The sequence below is a fragment of the Trichosurus vulpecula genome, chromosome 6 (genome assembly GCF_011100635.1).
Source record: "Trichosurus vulpecula isolate mTriVul1 chromosome 6, mTriVul1.pri, whole genome shotgun sequence".
NCBI lineage: Eukaryota > Metazoa > Chordata > Mammalia > Diprotodontia > Phalangeridae > Trichosurus > Trichosurus vulpecula.
Genome location: NC_050578.1, coordinates 268,383,259 through 268,401,038, shown reverse-complemented (window position 1 = coordinate 268,401,038; position 17,780 = coordinate 268,383,259). Strand labels below are relative to the sequence as shown.

The following is a 17,780-nucleotide window of genomic DNA, read 5'->3' as shown; positions in this document are numbered from 1 at the left end:
GGAAGCGGGACCATAGAGAGGAGCCTTGGGTCCTTTCAGAGCGGCTTCCTGCGGCGAGTCGGCCCAGGCCTCCTGGAGGCGCCCGGGGTGGATGTAGTCCCCTGGGGGCGTGAGCATCTTCTCTTTACACGGGCGGAAACTGAGTCCCAAGCACTCACCCGGGGCCGCCAAGACAATAAACACACCCAACCCTGTAATTTGGCCAGTGCGAGGGCCGAGATTCCCTTTTTACAGAGGAAACTGCAGCCCCGAGAGGCTCCGCGTGACACCACCTGGACCCCAAAGCAGCCTCTGCCCTCTGGGCCGCAGGCTCGTCTTCCGAAGAGACCGAAATGCCCCTAGGCCACCGTGTCCAGCACACGGCAGACCCTTTAAGGAAACCTTCGGGAGTAACGGATCACGAACGTTCACTCTCTTAGGACGTAAACAAGTTTTACTGGGAAGCAGATCCTGATGTTCGGTGAACGGATCCAAAGCCCTAAGTTCCAATGTGCCCTCGGACTCCGTGATCCTGGGCGAGTCCCCATCGGCCCCGGAGGATAACGGCACGTGTCTCCCAGGCAGACGTAGGGAAAGCACCCGGCAAACCTTCAGGCCCGTCCTTAGCAGCAGCCCTAGTTACTGTTAACAAATGGAATGGGGTGACGTTTGAACCCCTAAGACCAGGGGCCCAATTCTGGCTCTGCAACGTCCTAGACTGACAAATCCCGAGAGAATTAAGTTACAAGGGCCCCTGGAAGCGGCTCATTTTAGTCTGAGCCCCCCACCCTCATTTTACATATGAGGAAGCAGCCACCGAGTGATTTGAACGGCTAAGGGGAAAGACAGCCAGGCCTCAGCCTCGGTTCCGACTCCAAATCCAAATCCGGTCCTTCTGCTCCATCAGCTTTCCAAGTTACTTCCCCTTCTAAGAAACACCATTTGGATCACATCAGTGATTCTCAACCTGGCTTCCATGAACTTGTACGTCAATGTCTATTACAGATGAATCTATAACACGTACAACATATAAAACATTTTTAAACATTATTTGCTTCCTTTGTAATTCCAGGCATTTAAAGACATTAGTCCAAGAAGGTGTCCATCCACTGATTTCACCGGACTACCAAAGGGGTCCATAAAACAAAAAAAGGTTTTTGGACTAGATGATATAACCATTTAAAGATCTAAATCTTGTAGCCACACTCAAATGAGGAGTTCCATGACCAGGTTCAATGCACCCGCGCCTGGTGAGTATTTCATTGGTAAAGGGAATTAATTCTCAAGGAGAGAACTCCCTCCACCAATAAAATCAGCACTGTAGTTTTAAGACTTGCCTGGAGCCCTTAAGTTCACTGACTTAGCCAAGGGTCACACAACCAGAATGCACTAGAGGCAGGACTCAGATTCAATACAAGGACACGACACGAAGAGGCCCATCAGCCCTCCCGAATATCAGATTCTACATCCTCACTCTCTCATAATGGTTCTGTACCATTCTGTACACCTCTTCAGGATTGGGTGTCTTCGACCCAGGTTACAGGAGGCCACTCAATCCTGATTTAATTATCCCATGCCTAGAGACCTCAGTGGCTCACAGGTGATTATGTATGGAGACAAGAGCTCAAATACAGCCTAGATAATGGAGCAGGATGGCTTGGGAATCTTTCCTAATCAGATCAGTGGCCACTTCCCAAATCTCAGGTGGTTCATCCTGGGAGCAGGGGGTGAAAACAATCACTCAGACGGGAATGAAAAGGAATGTACCTGAAGACTGGATTCCCGGCCATGGTGTACCCACCTAACCAACAGGGAGCCAGGGAGCAAGCTTGCTGCTTAAACTGAAAATAGCAGTATGCCTAGGCAAGAGGACCAACAGTGTGGAGGAGGTCCATTTGAGCACGGCTGCTAGTCACTTTGCTTTATTAAATCTTTTGTTTGTGACTTCCACTGACCAGAAATACAAAATAAAAATAGAAATAGGCCCCAGCAAGGGGCTACAAGGCTGACCCTGTGTGTGGCCCCTGCTGCAGCTTCCTGTGAGTTGTCAAGGGACAGAGAAGGGATCAGCTGGCAGTACCATGGAGAGGAGAGCTTGGGTCAAGATCCCATATAACCTGTGCTCCAACCTTCACCTTCTTCCCAAATTCAACTGTGCCATCCCTGTGAAGCAGTACGGAGGATAAACCCTCCCTGCCCAGTCACTCCAGTCCATAAATCCAGGAGGGCTACACTGCGAGCTGAGTCCAGGGATTATTTCTCAGTTTAGGGGCTGCTGGTAACAGGGTATGGATGGAAACTGTAGACGGGGAGTTGGGAGAGTGACAGGGACAGCAGAGAAGACGCTGCTGCTTCTCTACTCCTCATCGGACCCGGATCCTGATTCTTCCGAGCTGGGAGGTGTGCTGGCCAGTTCTTCCTCTTCTTCAGAATCCTGCAGGGACACAGAGGAGACCGTGGAGGCAAGGTTTACAAACCCAGTCACCCAAAGCACTTCTCCAAAATGCCACGCACCAATTCAGCCCTGCCAAAGGAGAATTCTTATGGCTCCCCTTCCCAAGCCACTGGCTCTGTCTTTCCCTCTCACCCATCTCTTGCCCTCACATGAGGGGTCTTGAACATGCATACTGATGTTCCTTCAAATACTGTAATCCTCAATCCACTCAATTCCCATGACCTCTTCTACTCCACCTTAGCCACACACAGAGGTCAAATCCTGGAACCCAGAAGCGTTGCACTCCTTCATGTGCTACATCATCCTGCAAAATCCCATCAGTTGGCATCTTCCCTCCTCACTACCCTGTGCCCACTGATTGGAGGGTGGGTCCATCAACTCCAAAATTTCCACTTATGGAGAGAGTTCAGTTCAGAATACAGCATCTCTCAACCTGGCTGCACTACCCTGGGAATTCTTGGACTTTTCCACCAGGCCCCACCCCACCCCCCATTTCAACCTTTAATGTGTTGTCTTTCCCTGTTAAAACATAAGCTCCCGTATTTGTATTCTCAGAACAGTGCCTGGTACGTAGTAAGCACATAATAAATATTTAATAACTGATTGTATCCAACTCTCCTCTCTCCTGAGTTAATCCCATCACCAAGGGCCTGCTGAACATCTCAAACAGGGTGCAAGCAGCTCAAACTCGAGCATAAGACAGAACTTATCTTCCCTTCCCTCCCCCCAACCCCCCTCTCATCCAAAGCTTCTGAACTTCCCTGCTACAGTCAAGGGCACCACCATCCTTTGTCCGCCAAAGCCAATGAAGTGTCATCTCAAAATTTCCTGCTTCAAGTTTCTACCCACTCCAGCCAATCCTCCACACAGTTGCCAAGTTGCCCTTTCTGACTGTGTTCCCAGCTCAATGGGCTCTAGGATCACATAAAAATTCATTTGGTATTTAAAGCCTTTCATAACCTGGCCTTTTCGTATATTTCCAATCTTCTGACTTTTCTCCCCTCCACCTACTTTATGCTCCAGCAAAGCTGGCCTACCTATAGCTCCACCAACAGGACGGTGACCTCGATGTCCGGGCCTAGGCTGCCACCCAGGCCTGGCATTCTGATCCTTGCACCTCTTCAGTCCCCACTTTCTTTAGTTCAAACCCCACCCTCTGCAGGGGACCTCTGCTTTCCAAAGCTGCTCCTGCCTTCCCTCCTCAGATCCCTTCCATCTGCTCTGTAGATACCTTGTATGCACCTAGTTACTTATTTCTCTGCCATTTTCCCATCTTTCAGGATAGGAGCCTTTCTTTGTAACCCAGCACTGAGATCAAGGCTGGGCCCAGAGAGTCGAGGCTGGCCAAAGATTTCACCAGTGGGGAAAGCTCCACCTTGAGCCTCCACCATACCCCCAGACCCCATACGCCCCTTGTCTATCCTACCTCACTCCTCCTCCTCTTCTTTTTGCTCTTGTTCTCGCCTGAAGAACTCTCATCACTTGACACAAATTCTCTGCTCTTGAAGCTCTCACTCAGCTGTTTGGATGAAGACTTGGAAGAGCCTTTGGAAGGTGTGGATTTTTTCTCCACCTTCACCTTTCCTTTCTTCTTCTTCTTTGACTTATCCCTGTAGACAACATAGCTTAAAACTGGAAGCTCCTAACCCCTCACCCTTGGAGCCAAGTCCCAGGCATTCCCTCACCCCTTTCAAAGTTTGCCAGGATCAAGGAGCACAGAAGGCCCTTTCCTAACCCCACCCGTCTCCTGATTCCTAACACCTAAGTGTTCCCCACAGTAGTTTCTCTCCAGCAAACAGCAACATTGCTTGCCATAGTCTCTTACAGATTTTTCTCCCCAACCCATCCCGGTTCTCATCCAGGCTTCTTCAGGGTTATGATGATGGAAGAAGGGGCCATTATTCAATCCAGCCCTACAATTTTCCTTGAGAACTGGCTCCGGATCCATCCTTTATCCAAACGCTGCCTAATCTCTCATTATACTTATGCGTGCCCATGGCCTATTTCCTGCCGCCCTCTCCCAGCAGAATCTAAGTCCCCTGAGAGAAAGGGGTATGTCACTGTGTTAATCTTTGTACCCTCAGCACCTTGAGGTGCAATACATAACAGAGACCTAGGAAATATGTGATGGATTTGCATTTGTTGAAACATGGAGCCCAAAGCTCAACAGGAATCTCCCCTGCATCAAGGCCATGTCAGGAATGTCATCCAATCTCTGAAACCTTCCCATGAGGTGGAAAGCCACTGCTCCCCAAGAGATCCCCCTCTACAGATGTAACTGTTTGGAAGTTTTTCCTTTCTTGGAGCCAAACTGCCTCTCTGAAACCTCCACTCATTGCTCCTGGTTCTGTCCTCAAGGCCAAACCTAATTTGCTGTCTTGCACATTACTTAAATCAAATGATTGCTGCCTCTCAGCCCTCCTCCCTTCTCCTGGCAGGCCACAGCGGCCATTGTGTTCGCCCCCACCTGGGGACACTCTTTCCAGTGCCCAGAGTCAATACTTACTTCCTGTAAGAAGACTCAGCTCGGCCCCCTTCACTGTATTCCTTCATGGCCTTCTCATATTCCCTCTTAGCCTCTTCAGCCTTTCGGTCCCATTCCTACCATCCCACCAAAAAAGAGACATAAGCAACAGACAGCTGGTCCCTATCCACAAGATGAAATCTCCTTCCTCTCCCTGGAGATGTCTTCAACCGCCCACTATCTTCCCAACACGGCTTCATCACAACCTACCCAGGAAAAGAATTCCCCCCCATCCCCACCCTGCTGATTCTGCTGCTGCTCCTTACCTCTTTCTTCTCTTTGCTCATCCCCTTCCAGATCTCTCCTGCTTTCTTAGAGAGATCAGTGATGCTGATTCCCGGGTGGTCTGACTTGATCTTTTCCCGACTAGCATTAAGCCACAACATGTAGGCAGACATGGGCCTCTTCGGGGCATTAGGATCTTTGCCTTTCTTACCCTAGAGGAGTAGGGAAAAGCCCAAGTGTGTTTATTTACCCTGAACTCCTAAGTGGTACCAGCTCCCTTGGACTCCAAGGAGTCTCACAGGGAGACTCCTAACAGGAGAGACCATGGATAAGAGGTCCCTTTCCTTCCAACACAAGTTCAGCTCCCCTGGTACAAAAAGGGCTTGACCTAATTGCATTCTCCCACAAGCTAATCCTGAATATGAGGGGAAGCTGCAGGAAGATAACCCGCCACCTGTCCTTATTCATGACTAGAGACAGGAGCTTCTAGGGTGAGCCTGAAGGGATCATCAGTGCTCTCACTGTCAGATGTGGGAGGACAGTCCTCACCTCCACAGGCTTCTTCCGGGATTTTCGTTCCTTGACAATCTTAGCTTTCTTGGCCAGTTTCTTCTTCTTTTCATCCCTGTCACTGTCACCCTCATTACTGGAGGAGCTGGCAGAGGCATTGCTGTCAAACCTGGTGGGAAGAGAAGGCTTAGAAAGGAAAGAAGAGGGAGGGAGAGAGGCCCAAGAGGAATTTCATCTCCCACCCCTGACCCTGCCAGGACATCTGAGCAGCCAGAAAAAGCAGTGGGATTGAAAGACGTTAATTCTTAAGCTCTTCATCATCCTTTAACCTCCCTGTGGGTACAGGATCTGCTCCTTACTATCCATGTGACCCAGGGAAAGTTACCTGGCTCTTTCTCTAGGCCTCAGTTACTGGAAAAAAGAGGAAGCTGGCCTAGACAAAGTCCCTTCTAACTTTAAATTCTCTGATTCTTTTCTAGATCTGCTGATATGATAGGTGGGGGTGGGGAATGATAATTGCAATGGGACCGTATTCTCTTTATGGTCATGTCCTAGCCCAACCTCCAACCTCAACACTCAGCCCAATGGTAGACATAGGCTTTGGTGCAAAAGAGACCAGATATCAAGTAGTTACTACTTCAGCCTCCTCATTTTAAAGATATAGAAGCTAAGGACCACTGAGAGGTCATGATTTCCCAAACATATAGAAGTATTATACAGAAATGTCCAAATTTGAACTCAGTCCCCCCAAATCCAGTCCTCTCTCCACTGCCACATGGCCTTATGACTGATCCTTTTTCAGGATGATTATTTCACACCCAAAACACAAATACATGAAAGGTCCCTTCATGCTACTGGTCACTTGCTGGAGGCTAGGACAAGGAACATGTAGATATCTACTGAGCCCAGAGACTATGGCCATATCTGGCAATGCCCAAACTCACTCCTCTGCAACATCATCCTCCTCATCCCCAGGGTTGAATGACTCATCTGCAACAGAGTAAGAGGGCATGTTAGTACATGCTGGCCCTGGAGTGGATACCAATCACACCAAGCCCCATCCCCAGCCCCAGTCCTACCCCTTCCAAGGTGGAGCGAGGCAGCGTTGCCTGTCTCAAGCTCCCTTGTGTCAACCCAAGGTGCTCACCAGTCTCATCTCCAGAGTCATCACTGCTGTCATTGGCATTCTCCTCACGGATCTTGCCCTCTTCCTTCATCCGCTCAAGGTAGGCATCATGCTGATCTTCATCTGAGTCAGCATACTCATCATAGCTCGGATTAATGCCCTGGAAAAAGGAGAGGGAAGAATAAGGACCAGTTCATCATCTCCCCAAAGCCCGTACACTCACTAGCACACTCAAGAGACTTCCCAGCATGCTTGTGAGTAAGACCAAAGGAACAGCTCCCAGGAAAACCTAGTATCAAAACCTCCACACACAACTAACATGCAGGGCCTGGGGCCCAGGCACTTCCTGTCCTGAGTTAGAAAAGACTAAGACTCTCCCAGCCCTGTGGAGGGCTCATGCTTGGTTAAGTAGGCTAAACCATAGCCATGCTGAGGAGACCTGCACCAGGAGGAAGGGGAAGAGGGGTCGCACGCACCTCTTTTTTCTATAAGGGTAAGGAGAGAAAAGAAAGTGAAAAAGTTGCCAGACTGACCCTCACCCCTACCCCAGCACAACAGATGTCAGGACAGCCTGCCCAACCATATGAGTACCTCCTTCAATCCTCGGTTTTTGATGTTGAGTTTCTTGGCGTTCACAAAATCAAACAGCTTTCCATACTCCTCCCTGCAAGGAGAAATTAGAACGGTACTAGGGCTGGCTGAAGAGCCAACGGAAGAAGGCCACAGGATCATAAAACTTATAAAGCTCAAAAGGACTTTAAGAGATCATCTAATATGCTATTTGTCCTTCATTCTCAAAGAGGACCATGACATCAGGGAGGTGATGCCATGACTTGCAGGTGAACTGGATTTAAATGAGGGAGGTCTGTGCAAAGTCTCCAGCCTCACTCTCTCCTCCAGAGATATCTGGGTCCAGTAGCCAGATGTGGAACAAGACAACTGGAGATGGCCCAGGATGCAAAGGAACTTCTTCACAGAAACCCAAATCATTAACCCATGTAACAATTGTAAGTGTGTTTATAAGAATGGTCAATGTTTCTAGTTAAGAACAGAGACATTTGTTTCAACAGCACAGGACCTAACCATGGCAGGAAGGCGACACTAAAACAGAACAATTTCACCGGAATGATAAATTTGCTCAGTGGAGAGGCACTGAATAAGACGAATGAGTTCTCTACCTTAGAATGCCACAACATTTGGTCTTACAGTACCATGTTTTAGTTTAAAATGCCACCATCACTCTATACCATCACTCTATATTTGTTACAAGTATATGTTTGGGTACTTTCAGGGAAAACCACTCATTTAGAATACAATCTAGGTGTTTTGAATTGGGCAGGTATGTTATATAGCTGCACCCTCAGCTTTAGAGGGCTCAACCTGAAAAACTAATTTCGATAGCTGCCTTTTTGGGGTGTCAATAGTGTAAGAATAGAAGGCCCAGATCAGAAGAATCCATTAATATTTTTCCTAAATTTTCCCTTTTCAGATTGGGCATGTTTGACATTTTCTTTTAAGGGGGGAAAAAATCCTTTTTATGTCTGATTTTTGCCTTTTACTTAATCTAATATAACCCCATAGTGGACAATGCCAATCCCAAGCTGCTCCCTTCCTCGAAAGGGCATCATTTTAACACTGATATTCTCTAGACTCTAGTCAGGTCAAACCAAGATCTCAAAAGAATGAAAATCACGGATTACCCAAAGAGCACAGAAGAGATGAATTATGAGTAGAAGTAAGCTGCAACATGCCACAATAACACCAGAAATGCAGAAAGTCAGATTAAATGACATCATTAAGAAAATGTACAACTGGAAATGAGGTGTGCCCTTGGAGAACAAGAAGAGATGGGAAGCCTGAGTGTTGCATTAAGTATTCATGAAAAAATTTTAAAAGGAAGACATCTATCAAGCTGTTTATGGAAGGAAAGTGGACAAGGATCTGAGGACAAAAAGGTGTGGATGGAAGCATTTTCTACCAGTGGAGAGAATACCCATCTCAATGAGAGCACAGACTCATCAAGGTTTAGAAGGAACACCAGGAAAAGCATGGGGTCAAGGGATGGGTATCAGAGCGTACAGGAAAGGAAGTAAAAGGGGTGCTCACCTCTCAATACTGCTGAAGGTATACTGTGTACCTTGCTTTGTCTCAATTTCAAAGTCGAAGGAGCGAGTAGTGGTAGTGCCACGGGCAAAATTGACAAAGGAGATTTCATCAAATCGGATGTGTACAGGTGGCTTATGTACATAGATGAAGCCCCGCTCCAGTGGGTACAGCAATCCTGAGCTGGCCTTGTAGGAACAGGTGATGCACTGGGCCCCTGAGTGCCTGGCATGGAGGAAAGAAGGGTCAAGTCAGTGACAGATATTACGCAGATTCAGCAAAGGGCAAAATCTATAAATGGGGTACCCCTTCTGACAAGGAACGGTAACACTAGCTGGCACCTGTGATTAACTTAACTGTGTCACCCATCGTTTTTATTTTACTCCCCCATTAGAACGTAAGCTCCTTGAGGCCAAGGACACATTGTTCTTGCCTTTCTTTATATCCCTCATGCTGGGCACAGTACCTGGCACAAGCCATGTGGTGGCCACAATAACAAAGCAGGTAACCGACAATTAAGTCAATGGAACCACCCACAGGATCATGGAGAAGAAAGGGGACCACATACACAGTATCAGGTGGCAATAGGTGGCACCCAACATTGGCATTCCCATTTTATGACACTTGTTTACAACATTCTTCCTTTACAATCACCTCATGAGGTGCCAGTCTTACAGATAAGAAAATTGATGTTCAGAAAGGCAGTGACCTGGCCAGGATCACAGAGTGAGTGTCAATGCCAGGTCCCAAGCCTACACCTCCTGACTACCCAGTGCTGGGATTCAGAAAAGTCCTGCCTCCCTCCTGCCATCTCTGCATCTCACCCCTGGAAGTTGCCGGGCACTGTGATCTTGCGGTTCACTAAGGCTTTCATGACGCGGCTGACCATTTCATAGAGGGATCCAGACATGTTCTTGGTAAGACGACCCTCAAAACGCTTCTCCACCTCATCCCTACGACCACAGAATACAACTCATCAAACATCTCCTCATTACCTTCAGTCTGCAAGAAGTCCTGACATAGCTCCCTAGCTTACTCATTCATGTTGAGGGTCAGTGAGATGTCCTCATCCTTGGAAAAGAGAAGGATCAGGAAGTGATAACGGGTCTGGCCCTGCTTGATGGGCGGATCTAGGCTGATCTGAGAGGGATAAAGGAGACAGGGAGAAGGCCAAAGTAAAGACTCCACAAACACTGGCTGACTGAGCCCAGAAAGCCAGGACTGATGGAGGGCACAGACCCACCCAACTCCAACTCCAGACCAAAAACGAGAAGAATCCTCTCATGCAGATCTCAGAACTTACCACAAAGAACATCTGGCGCTGGTCCTTGTGAGGTAGTAGGAAAAGTCGTAACACGGTAGTATATGGGATTTTGTAATCAAAGGTCTTGCCATGGAGGTGCAGAAAGGTGGGGTAGATGCGGATGTCATAACGACCTCGGGGTGTCAAACACTGCAGCTCCCGGAAGATACAGATGGCATCTCCAGTGGCCTGGATCACATCTGCCTTAGACAGAACATTCTGGGCAAAAGCCTGAGAAAGGGCAAACTTGCAATCAGCTGCCAGCCCATTTCCCCTTACTCACCTGGATTGCCAAGCTGCCAGTCCTCAGCCCGCCCCATGCCCAGAAGCCCCAACTCTCACCTCGACAGGGTCAACACCATCTTCCTGAGTGGGCGGCACGTAGAAGCGCACCTCCATCAGGGAGACCTCTGCATCATCGTTCTGGTGAAATTCTAGTGTCACCTCATTCTTGCCTGTGGTGCACTGGGACACGTTACTGAGAGGGATTTCAAAGACTGGCTGCTCACCAATATCAAAAGACAGGAGCTGCCCTATGGAGGAACAAGTGTAAGTTCTGCTAAGATGTTGGATTTTCTCATCTCCCTGAAGCACTCAGTTCCCTCAGGAAACTGACTGAGTGGCAGAAGAGTCAGCCAACCACAGACAGAAACTCTGAAACCTATTTGATATAGATCAATCACTTTAGGAATTCCTAATCATTCCCCCACAATTCCAAATCTCCTTCTGGACTTACCACCAAACTTTACTGTGCCCCAATTCCAGCCCTTCACACACAGGTCCTTCTCTACCAACTCCAAACGATAGTGTGATTTGAAGAAATCTGAGAGTTTCTCAAACTCCTGCAGGGAAGGGAAAAGATCCAATAAGCCTAGCTCAGTCCATCCCTGATAGGCTCTACTCAGAAAGTAATCAAGTTAGTATATTCTCATACCTCCAAGGCAACCTACAATGGAAAAGGTATACTCCACTATAAACTAAATAAGAACTTGCCCCTGGAGAACTATAGAAAGGGAGGGAGTCAGGTAGGCAGAACCAATATAATTAATTTATTCTGCACCATAGCAATCAAACTACCAAAGGATTATTTTACAAAACTAGAAAAAAATATGAAATTAACCTACAAAAATACGAGGCCAGGAACCTCAAGAGAAATAATGAAAAAAAGTAGAAAGCAAAGGGCCTGGCAGTACCAAATAGCAAACTACATTACAAAGCAGCAATCATCAACACAAATTTAGTGCTGATTAAGAAACAGAGAGGTAAATCAGTGGAGCAGATTAGGTTCACAACGTAACAAACCTAGGAGCCTAGTGCTTGACAATCCCACAGGCCCAAGCTGTTGGACTAAGAACTCACAATGTGACCGAAAATGCTGGGAAAATTGAAAAGCAGTGTAGCAGAAACAAAGAGCAGATCAGCTTCTCACACCATATACCAAGATACACTACAAATGGATACGTAACTTAGACATCAAGGAGGATATCATAAATAAATTTGAGGAATAAGGAAGAAATTACCTTTGGGATCTAATGACCGGGGGAGAGTTCAGATCTAAGGGTAGGGGAAGAGGTCATGAACAAACAAAAGATAAACAACAGAGTAGTGGGCCTGGAATAAGGAAGACCTGAGTTTAAATCCAGCCTCAGACACTTATTAGCTGTATGACCCTAGGCAAGTTACTTAATCCCTGACTGCCTCAGTTTCCACATCTGTAACATGAAGATAATAATAGCACCTGCCTCCCACTATTGTGAGGATAAAATGAGATAACATTTGTAAAGAGCTTTGCAAACTTCAAAGCACTATATAAATGCTAACTTATTATTAAAAGGGAAAAAAATTGGCAATTTTGATCATATAAAATTAAAAGGGTTTTGCACAAAACCAATGCAGCTATAATTAAAAGGGAAATAGGTAGCCAGGCAAAAAAATCTTTGGAACAAACTTCACTGCTAAGGGTCTCAATTTCAAGAAACATAGGAAATGATTGAAATTTATAATCAATGAATAAGCATTTATTAAATGCCTACTATGTGCCAGGCACACTAAGAACTGGGGATCTAAAAAACAGCAAGAGATAATCCCTGCCCTCAAGAAGCTCATGATCTAATGAAGCAGACAACAAATCCAATACCCAATAAATCCAATGCATACAAACAAGCTACATTTAGGATAAATAGGAAATAACTGACAGAGGGAAGACACCAGAATTGAAAAGTGTTCTGAAAAGTTCAACATACGGGGAGATTTAGTTGAGACATAAAGGAAGTCAGGGGAACCAGTATGCAGAGATAAGTAGAGAGAGCATCCCCAACATGGAAGACAGGGAAAGAAAATGCCCAGGGCCAAGAGATGGTGTGTACGTCATGGAACAGCAAGGAAGCTGGTGTCACCGGATTGAAGAATACAGGCCAGGGAGTAAGGTGTAAAAAGACCAGAAAGACAGGGGAGGAACAGGCCATGAGAGTGTCATTCTCCAAATGAAAAACGGTCAAAGGATATAAATTGGTAATTTTCAAGGAAAGAAATCCGAGTCATTTACAGGTATTCTGAAGGCAAAAACGGACCCAGATCACTAATAATCAGAAAAATAAAAATTAATGCAACCTGAAGGCTCCCACTTTACACCTATCAAACCAACAAAGCTGACAAAAAAAGGAAAGTAACAGATGTGAGAGAGGCTGTGAGGAAACAAGGCACCTTTAATTTACCGCAGATGGACGCACAAATGGGTCCAGCTGATCTGGAAAGCAATCTGGAACCATTCCCCAAAATGACCTAAACTCCCCTTTGCTCTAGTGATACTACTACTACTAGGCCTATACTCCAGAGATGCAAGAAAGAGAAAAAGGACACATCTATCTGTAACAGCTTTTTTTTTTTTTTTTTTTTTTTTTTGGTAATAGCAAAGAACCGAAAACCAAGGTGTACATCCATTAACTTAACAAATAATGGTGTGTGAACGTAACAAACACTAATGTGCTAGAAGAAATGGTGAAGGGAAGGGTTCAGAGAAACCTGGGAAGACTTATGATGCAGAGGAAACAGGACCGCGAGAACGATTACATGACAATACCACCGCTGTAAAAACAAACAACTTTAAAAAAAAAAAACAACTTTGAAAGCTGCAAGAATTCTGATCCACGCAATGACCAACTATGATTCTGGAGGGCCGAAGATAAAGCATGCTTCCAACGTCCTGCCGGAGAGCTGAAGAGCTTAACATAGTTTGGACACAGCCGATATAAGAATTTGTTTTGTTTGATGATGCATATTTGGTATAAAAGTTTTGTTTTCCTTTACTCTCCCCCTCTGGGAGTAGGGACAGAAAATTGATTTGGGAAAAAAAAATTAAAACAAACAGATTGAGTTACTCAGCAAGGATAAAACAGGAGGAAAAACTAATCTGACAAATTTGGATGCCCCAAAACCAAAGAAAGAGAAGGTGATGGTCAAGCGTCACTAAGAGGTCACAGGGCACTATCCCAAGGCCCCTAGAATTACTGGATGACAAAGAAGAGCAGAGACTGGTAATCTCTGGAAGAAATTCAGGAAAGACACAGACGCATGAGACGCGTTAAGTAGGAATGGGCTCAGTTGTGGTAGGAAGAAGAGCAAATCTCACCGATTCCCGGAAGCCATCATACTTATAGAAGTGTCCATTCTTAGTAAGAAGCTTGAGGCCATGGCCCAGAGCCACCCGTCGCCAGATGCCCTCAGTCAGCTCCCCAGCCTGAATGTTGTCCACTTTGCCCGTCTTACTATTCTTGAAGATTATACCTTGGCGGCTCAACCGAAGACGACCATCATTCTGCAGGAGAAGACGACCAAAACATTCAGAGAAGATATTCGTAAAAGTGCTCCTGCTTCCTGCCACCCTGACCCCCACCCTGGGTGACAGCGAGCTGCTCAGAAAACAAAGGCATATAGTAGATAAAATTGGAGGCAGTATAGAATAGTGGGAAAACACCAGAGGGGGTCGGAAGCCTGAGCTTTTAGCCCTAGCTCTGCACTCTGACCTACAACAAGCCCATTCAACCGGCCCTTAGTTTTTTCACCTGAAAAACGAGGGGGTTCAACTAGGGAAGCCGTAAGGGTCCTTTCTAGCTCTAGAGCCTATAATTCTATGTCTTTCCCATAAATATACTATCATAGTGCTAGTTAAACAAACAAAAAAACCAGAAACACATGAGACTCAAAAACTATCACAGGAATCCTCCCTGTGGAAAGAGATTATTCCTCCCTCCTCGTTCCTAGGGTATCACGCCCTTCCAATCCTCCCCCTACTTTGACTAAAAAGCCCATTCCTTCTTACCATAGAACCTTTCACCTCCTGGTAGATATCATTGAATTCCAGAGTCTCTGCCATGCTGACCTGGCCCCCACTGGCCCGAGCACCAGAGGACAGAAAACTCAACAGAAAGCCCCAGGAAGGTGGACCTGCGCCAGTCGAAGCCTACTGGGATCTGGAAACAAAGAAAAAGCTGGAAAGTGATAAGGCCAATCAAAGTGTGCCGTCAGCAGGCAGTAAGAGTTACTTATTAAGGTTGGTCAAATACCACCCCCCCAATCTCTTAGGTGGGAGACAGAGCCCAGAATCTCTCCCCAAGGTGCCAGGGCAGGGAAGGAGGGTCTAACTGAGATCCTACAACAAGGGCGGTGGGCACGGGCGGCGCTCTTAGCTGGGGAATTCTAAATGAGGGGCTGTACTGAGATGGCAAAGCAGCCACGGGTAGGCCTGGATGCCTCGAGGCTCCAGGGTCTTTCCTGGTCCCTGGCACCCCCCTCTCCCCAAGAGAACACAGACTGGCCGAAGGCTGGGATCCTTCCGTGATGGTGTTCCTAGTCCCTGTGCCTGATCGCACCCACAAGGCAGGTGGATGTTGCGGGGCCCTCAGACACCAGGGTATCCTGGCCCTTGGAGGCTTTGGGCGTAATTCCACAGGGGAAGGGGCACTGGCTGGCATAGACCAAACAGAGGACCACATGAGAGACTCCTTCCGCAGCGGGGGGCCCCCGCTTAAGTCACAGCATTGGAGCCAGAGTCCCCCTCCTCCCCATCCCCCTTCCAGCCCCCCGTTCTCCATAGCACATCCTCTCCCCTGGATGCTCCCCCAGACCTCCCCCACGTGGCCCCCAGCCCCCAGCTCCCTACCTGGGGGCCCTTGAGTCCCCCTCCTCATCCTCTGGGTAGCCCCTCCCCCTCAGGCTCCTCTCTGGACGTCTCCCTCCCTGATCTACCAAGGGCCCTTCTTTCGTCGTCCCCCCTCCCCACGCACTCGGTCTCTCCTCCCCTTGTTTCCTCTCTTCCCCCTCCCCTCTTGCCTCCCCCTCCCCCCACCTCTGTGCCCCCCCCGCCCCCCCCCGCAGGATTGTTGCCGCTTGCCCCCCCCCGCCCCAGCCCCGCGTCTCACCTCCTCAATCTCGGGTTCCTCCAGGGGGCATGAATATGGACACGGGGGTGCTCGGGCGGGCTCGGCGGGGGGGGGGGCCGGGCTCGGGGGATCCGGGATCAGGATCTTTTCCCGCGTGCGCAGCCCCGGCTCCCGCCACCGGAAGCGACGCTGCCATAGAGAGGACAAGCGGGCTAGAGGGGACCCTGCAGCGCCCCTGCTGGCCCGCGATGACACCATAGAGAGGCTGGAGGACTGCGAGAGGGAAGGAGGCGGGACCGGAGGCGCGGGGGACGTAACCGTAACCTTGGAACTGCTCGTGCGCGCCGCTGCCATCTCCGAGGGGCAGCTCTCCCGAGCCCCTGCGGGTCCGGGCTCATGCGTGTGCTTGTGTTTGTGTGTCCGTGCCCTCGTGGGTGTGGGTGTGCGCGCGCGCCTGCACATGTGTGCTCCTGGGCTGTGTGCCTGTAGGTGCGTGGCTTGTGTGGGTGCGGGCTCCGTGCGGCCGCCGCACGCATCCCCTATCTTCGTGCAGGTGTGTGCGAGCGCACACACTCCCTTAGGGCCTGGCCCGTTGGGCGCGGCTGTGTGCTTGTAAGCTGACTCCCGGAACCAGAGCTGGCTGCCCTCCGCCCACATCTTGTACCCATCACGTGCCATGCGGGGCTTTGAACGAGGCCCTTCACCCGTCCCCTTACGTAAAATAAAGGGGGTCGCCGGGGCACCCAGAGTCAAAGTTCCAGTTCTAAGTCCTAGGCTCTATGTAGTGATGCCCCGGGGTGAGGAGGCCCTCACCACCACCCCCAAATTTCCCCCCTCCCTAGAGCTCCCCAAGAAGAGCCCCATCACCCCTTGGACCATACGTGGCAGGCCCAGTTCTCTGGTGTGGATAGGGGTCAAGCCTGAGAATCTGATTGTCCCATGGACAAGGGCCCCGCCCCACCCGCCAACTAGGTGAGAGTCCCGGAGTTCTGTTATGCTAGGTAACGGGATTCGGATCTGTCTAGTCCGATCTCTCTTTCCACCCCATTTTACGCATGAAGAAACTGAGGCCCAGAACGGGAAAATGGATGAAAATGGATTCCGCCAAACCTACCCCCATACCGCGGAGCTGTAGCTTTTAAAAGTGCACACCTGCCGTCTATCCTCCCATCCCCCCATCCACAATCACAATCCACGTGCTCCTTCTAGAGCGAGGCAAGCGAGCAGATTTCAGTATCAGGTTCAACCTCCGGGTGTCAGGTTCGCAGTGGAGCCGGAACTGATTTGGCAGCTCTCTGGGAGAGCAGACGCCAGAAGCAATCCTTTTTCCCCCCAGTTCATAACCACTCATTCCTAGGGCAAGACAGGGAGGGGTCTTAGGAAATGGTAAGACAGAACTGAGCCAAGTGCTTCCCACCAGACTTGAGGCTGCAAGTGCTAGAGGACCACCAACATCATCATAATGCACATGGCATGCATATAGTGCTTTGAGGTATCCAAAGACTCAGATAAGCTGTTGTGCCATGTCTGACCCTGTATGACCCCATTTGGGATTTTCTTGGCAAAGGTACCGGACTGGTTTGCCATTTCCTTTTCCGGTTCATTTGACAGATGAGGAAACCCAGGCAAACAGGGTGAAGTGACTTGCCCAGGGTCACACAGCTACTAAGTGTCTGAAGCTAGATTTGAATTCTGGTTTTCCTGACTCCAGGTTCCCAGCCCCACCCCCATTCCCAATACAAGCTAGAGAGGTAGAAAGAATACTGGATTTGGAATGAGAGGACCCGATTCAAATCTCAATTCGCCCATCTAAAACTTTTTCTGTCTGGGCTTCAGTTTCCTTATTTATTAAATTAGGAAACTGGACCAGATGACACCTAAGGTCCCACTCAATGCTAAGCCCACAATCTAAGAAAGAAGAAAATAATTTCGCTGAGTTAACGTTAAGGGACTTGGCCAATGTCACACAATCGATAAGATCCACAGTTAGGATTTGAACCCAGGTCTGCATCTGTGCCCAGTGTTCTTTCCATCGAACTACACCATCCTTCTGACAGTGTCTGTTAACGTGATATTCTACTGGGCGCATTTGAGAATATCAGACCGCAGCTTTCAGGCTATAAGCACCTTAGATGCCATCTAGCCCCAATCCCTCATTATATAGATGAGGAATTTGC

At 48.5% G+C, this 17,780-nt stretch overlaps 1 protein-coding gene across 2 annotated transcripts; it reads right to left on the bottom strand.

Annotated features, from left to right (window-relative positions):
- Positions 1 to 1,146: 1,146 nt before the first annotated feature.
- SSRP1 (structure specific recognition protein 1) lies at positions 1,147 to 15,808 on the bottom strand. 2 transcript variants are annotated; one of them, XM_036764092.1, is made up of 18 exons: positions 15,643 to 15,799; positions 14,544 to 14,694; positions 13,854 to 14,039; positions 10,962 to 11,067; positions 10,568 to 10,758; positions 10,226 to 10,456; positions 9,959 to 10,062; positions 9,747 to 9,875; positions 8,926 to 9,147; positions 7,411 to 7,483; positions 7,296 to 7,304; positions 6,841 to 6,979; positions 6,638 to 6,683; positions 5,733 to 5,862; positions 5,225 to 5,395; positions 4,941 to 5,035; positions 3,861 to 4,044; positions 1,147 to 2,413 (listed from the first exon to the last, which is right to left on the bottom strand). In XM_036764092.1, the coding sequence occupies exons 2-18, from the start codon at positions 14,595 to 14,597 to the stop codon at positions 2,336 to 2,338; spliced, it is 2,148 nt and encodes a 715-aa protein (XP_036619987.1). In that variant the 5' UTR covers positions 14,598 to 14,694; positions 15,643 to 15,799; the 3' UTR covers positions 1,147 to 2,335. The 2 variants fall into 2 exon arrangements, with proteins under 2 accessions (XP_036619987.1, XP_036619988.1); XM_036764093.1 differs by lacking the exon at positions 7,296 to 7,304 and having other exon boundaries at positions 15,643 to 15,808.
- Between the last annotated feature and the right edge of the window lie 1,972 nt (positions 15,809 to 17,780).

Bases quoted from the DNA above. Each gene is read 5' to 3' on its own strand.
- SSRP1 (XM_036764092.1), bottom strand. From the start codon at position 14,597: ATGGCAGAGACTCTGGAATTCAATGATATCTACCAGGAGGTGAAAGGT. The intron at 5,863-6,637 runs GTGAGTTTGGGC...TCTTCCCACCAG, and splicing joins GAGGATGATGTTGCAGAGGA to GTTTGACAGCAATGCCTCTG. The intron at 5,396-5,732 runs GTGAGGACTGTC...CTACTCCTCTAG, and splicing joins CCCGGAAGAAGCCTGTGGAG to GGTAAGAAAGGCAAAGATCC.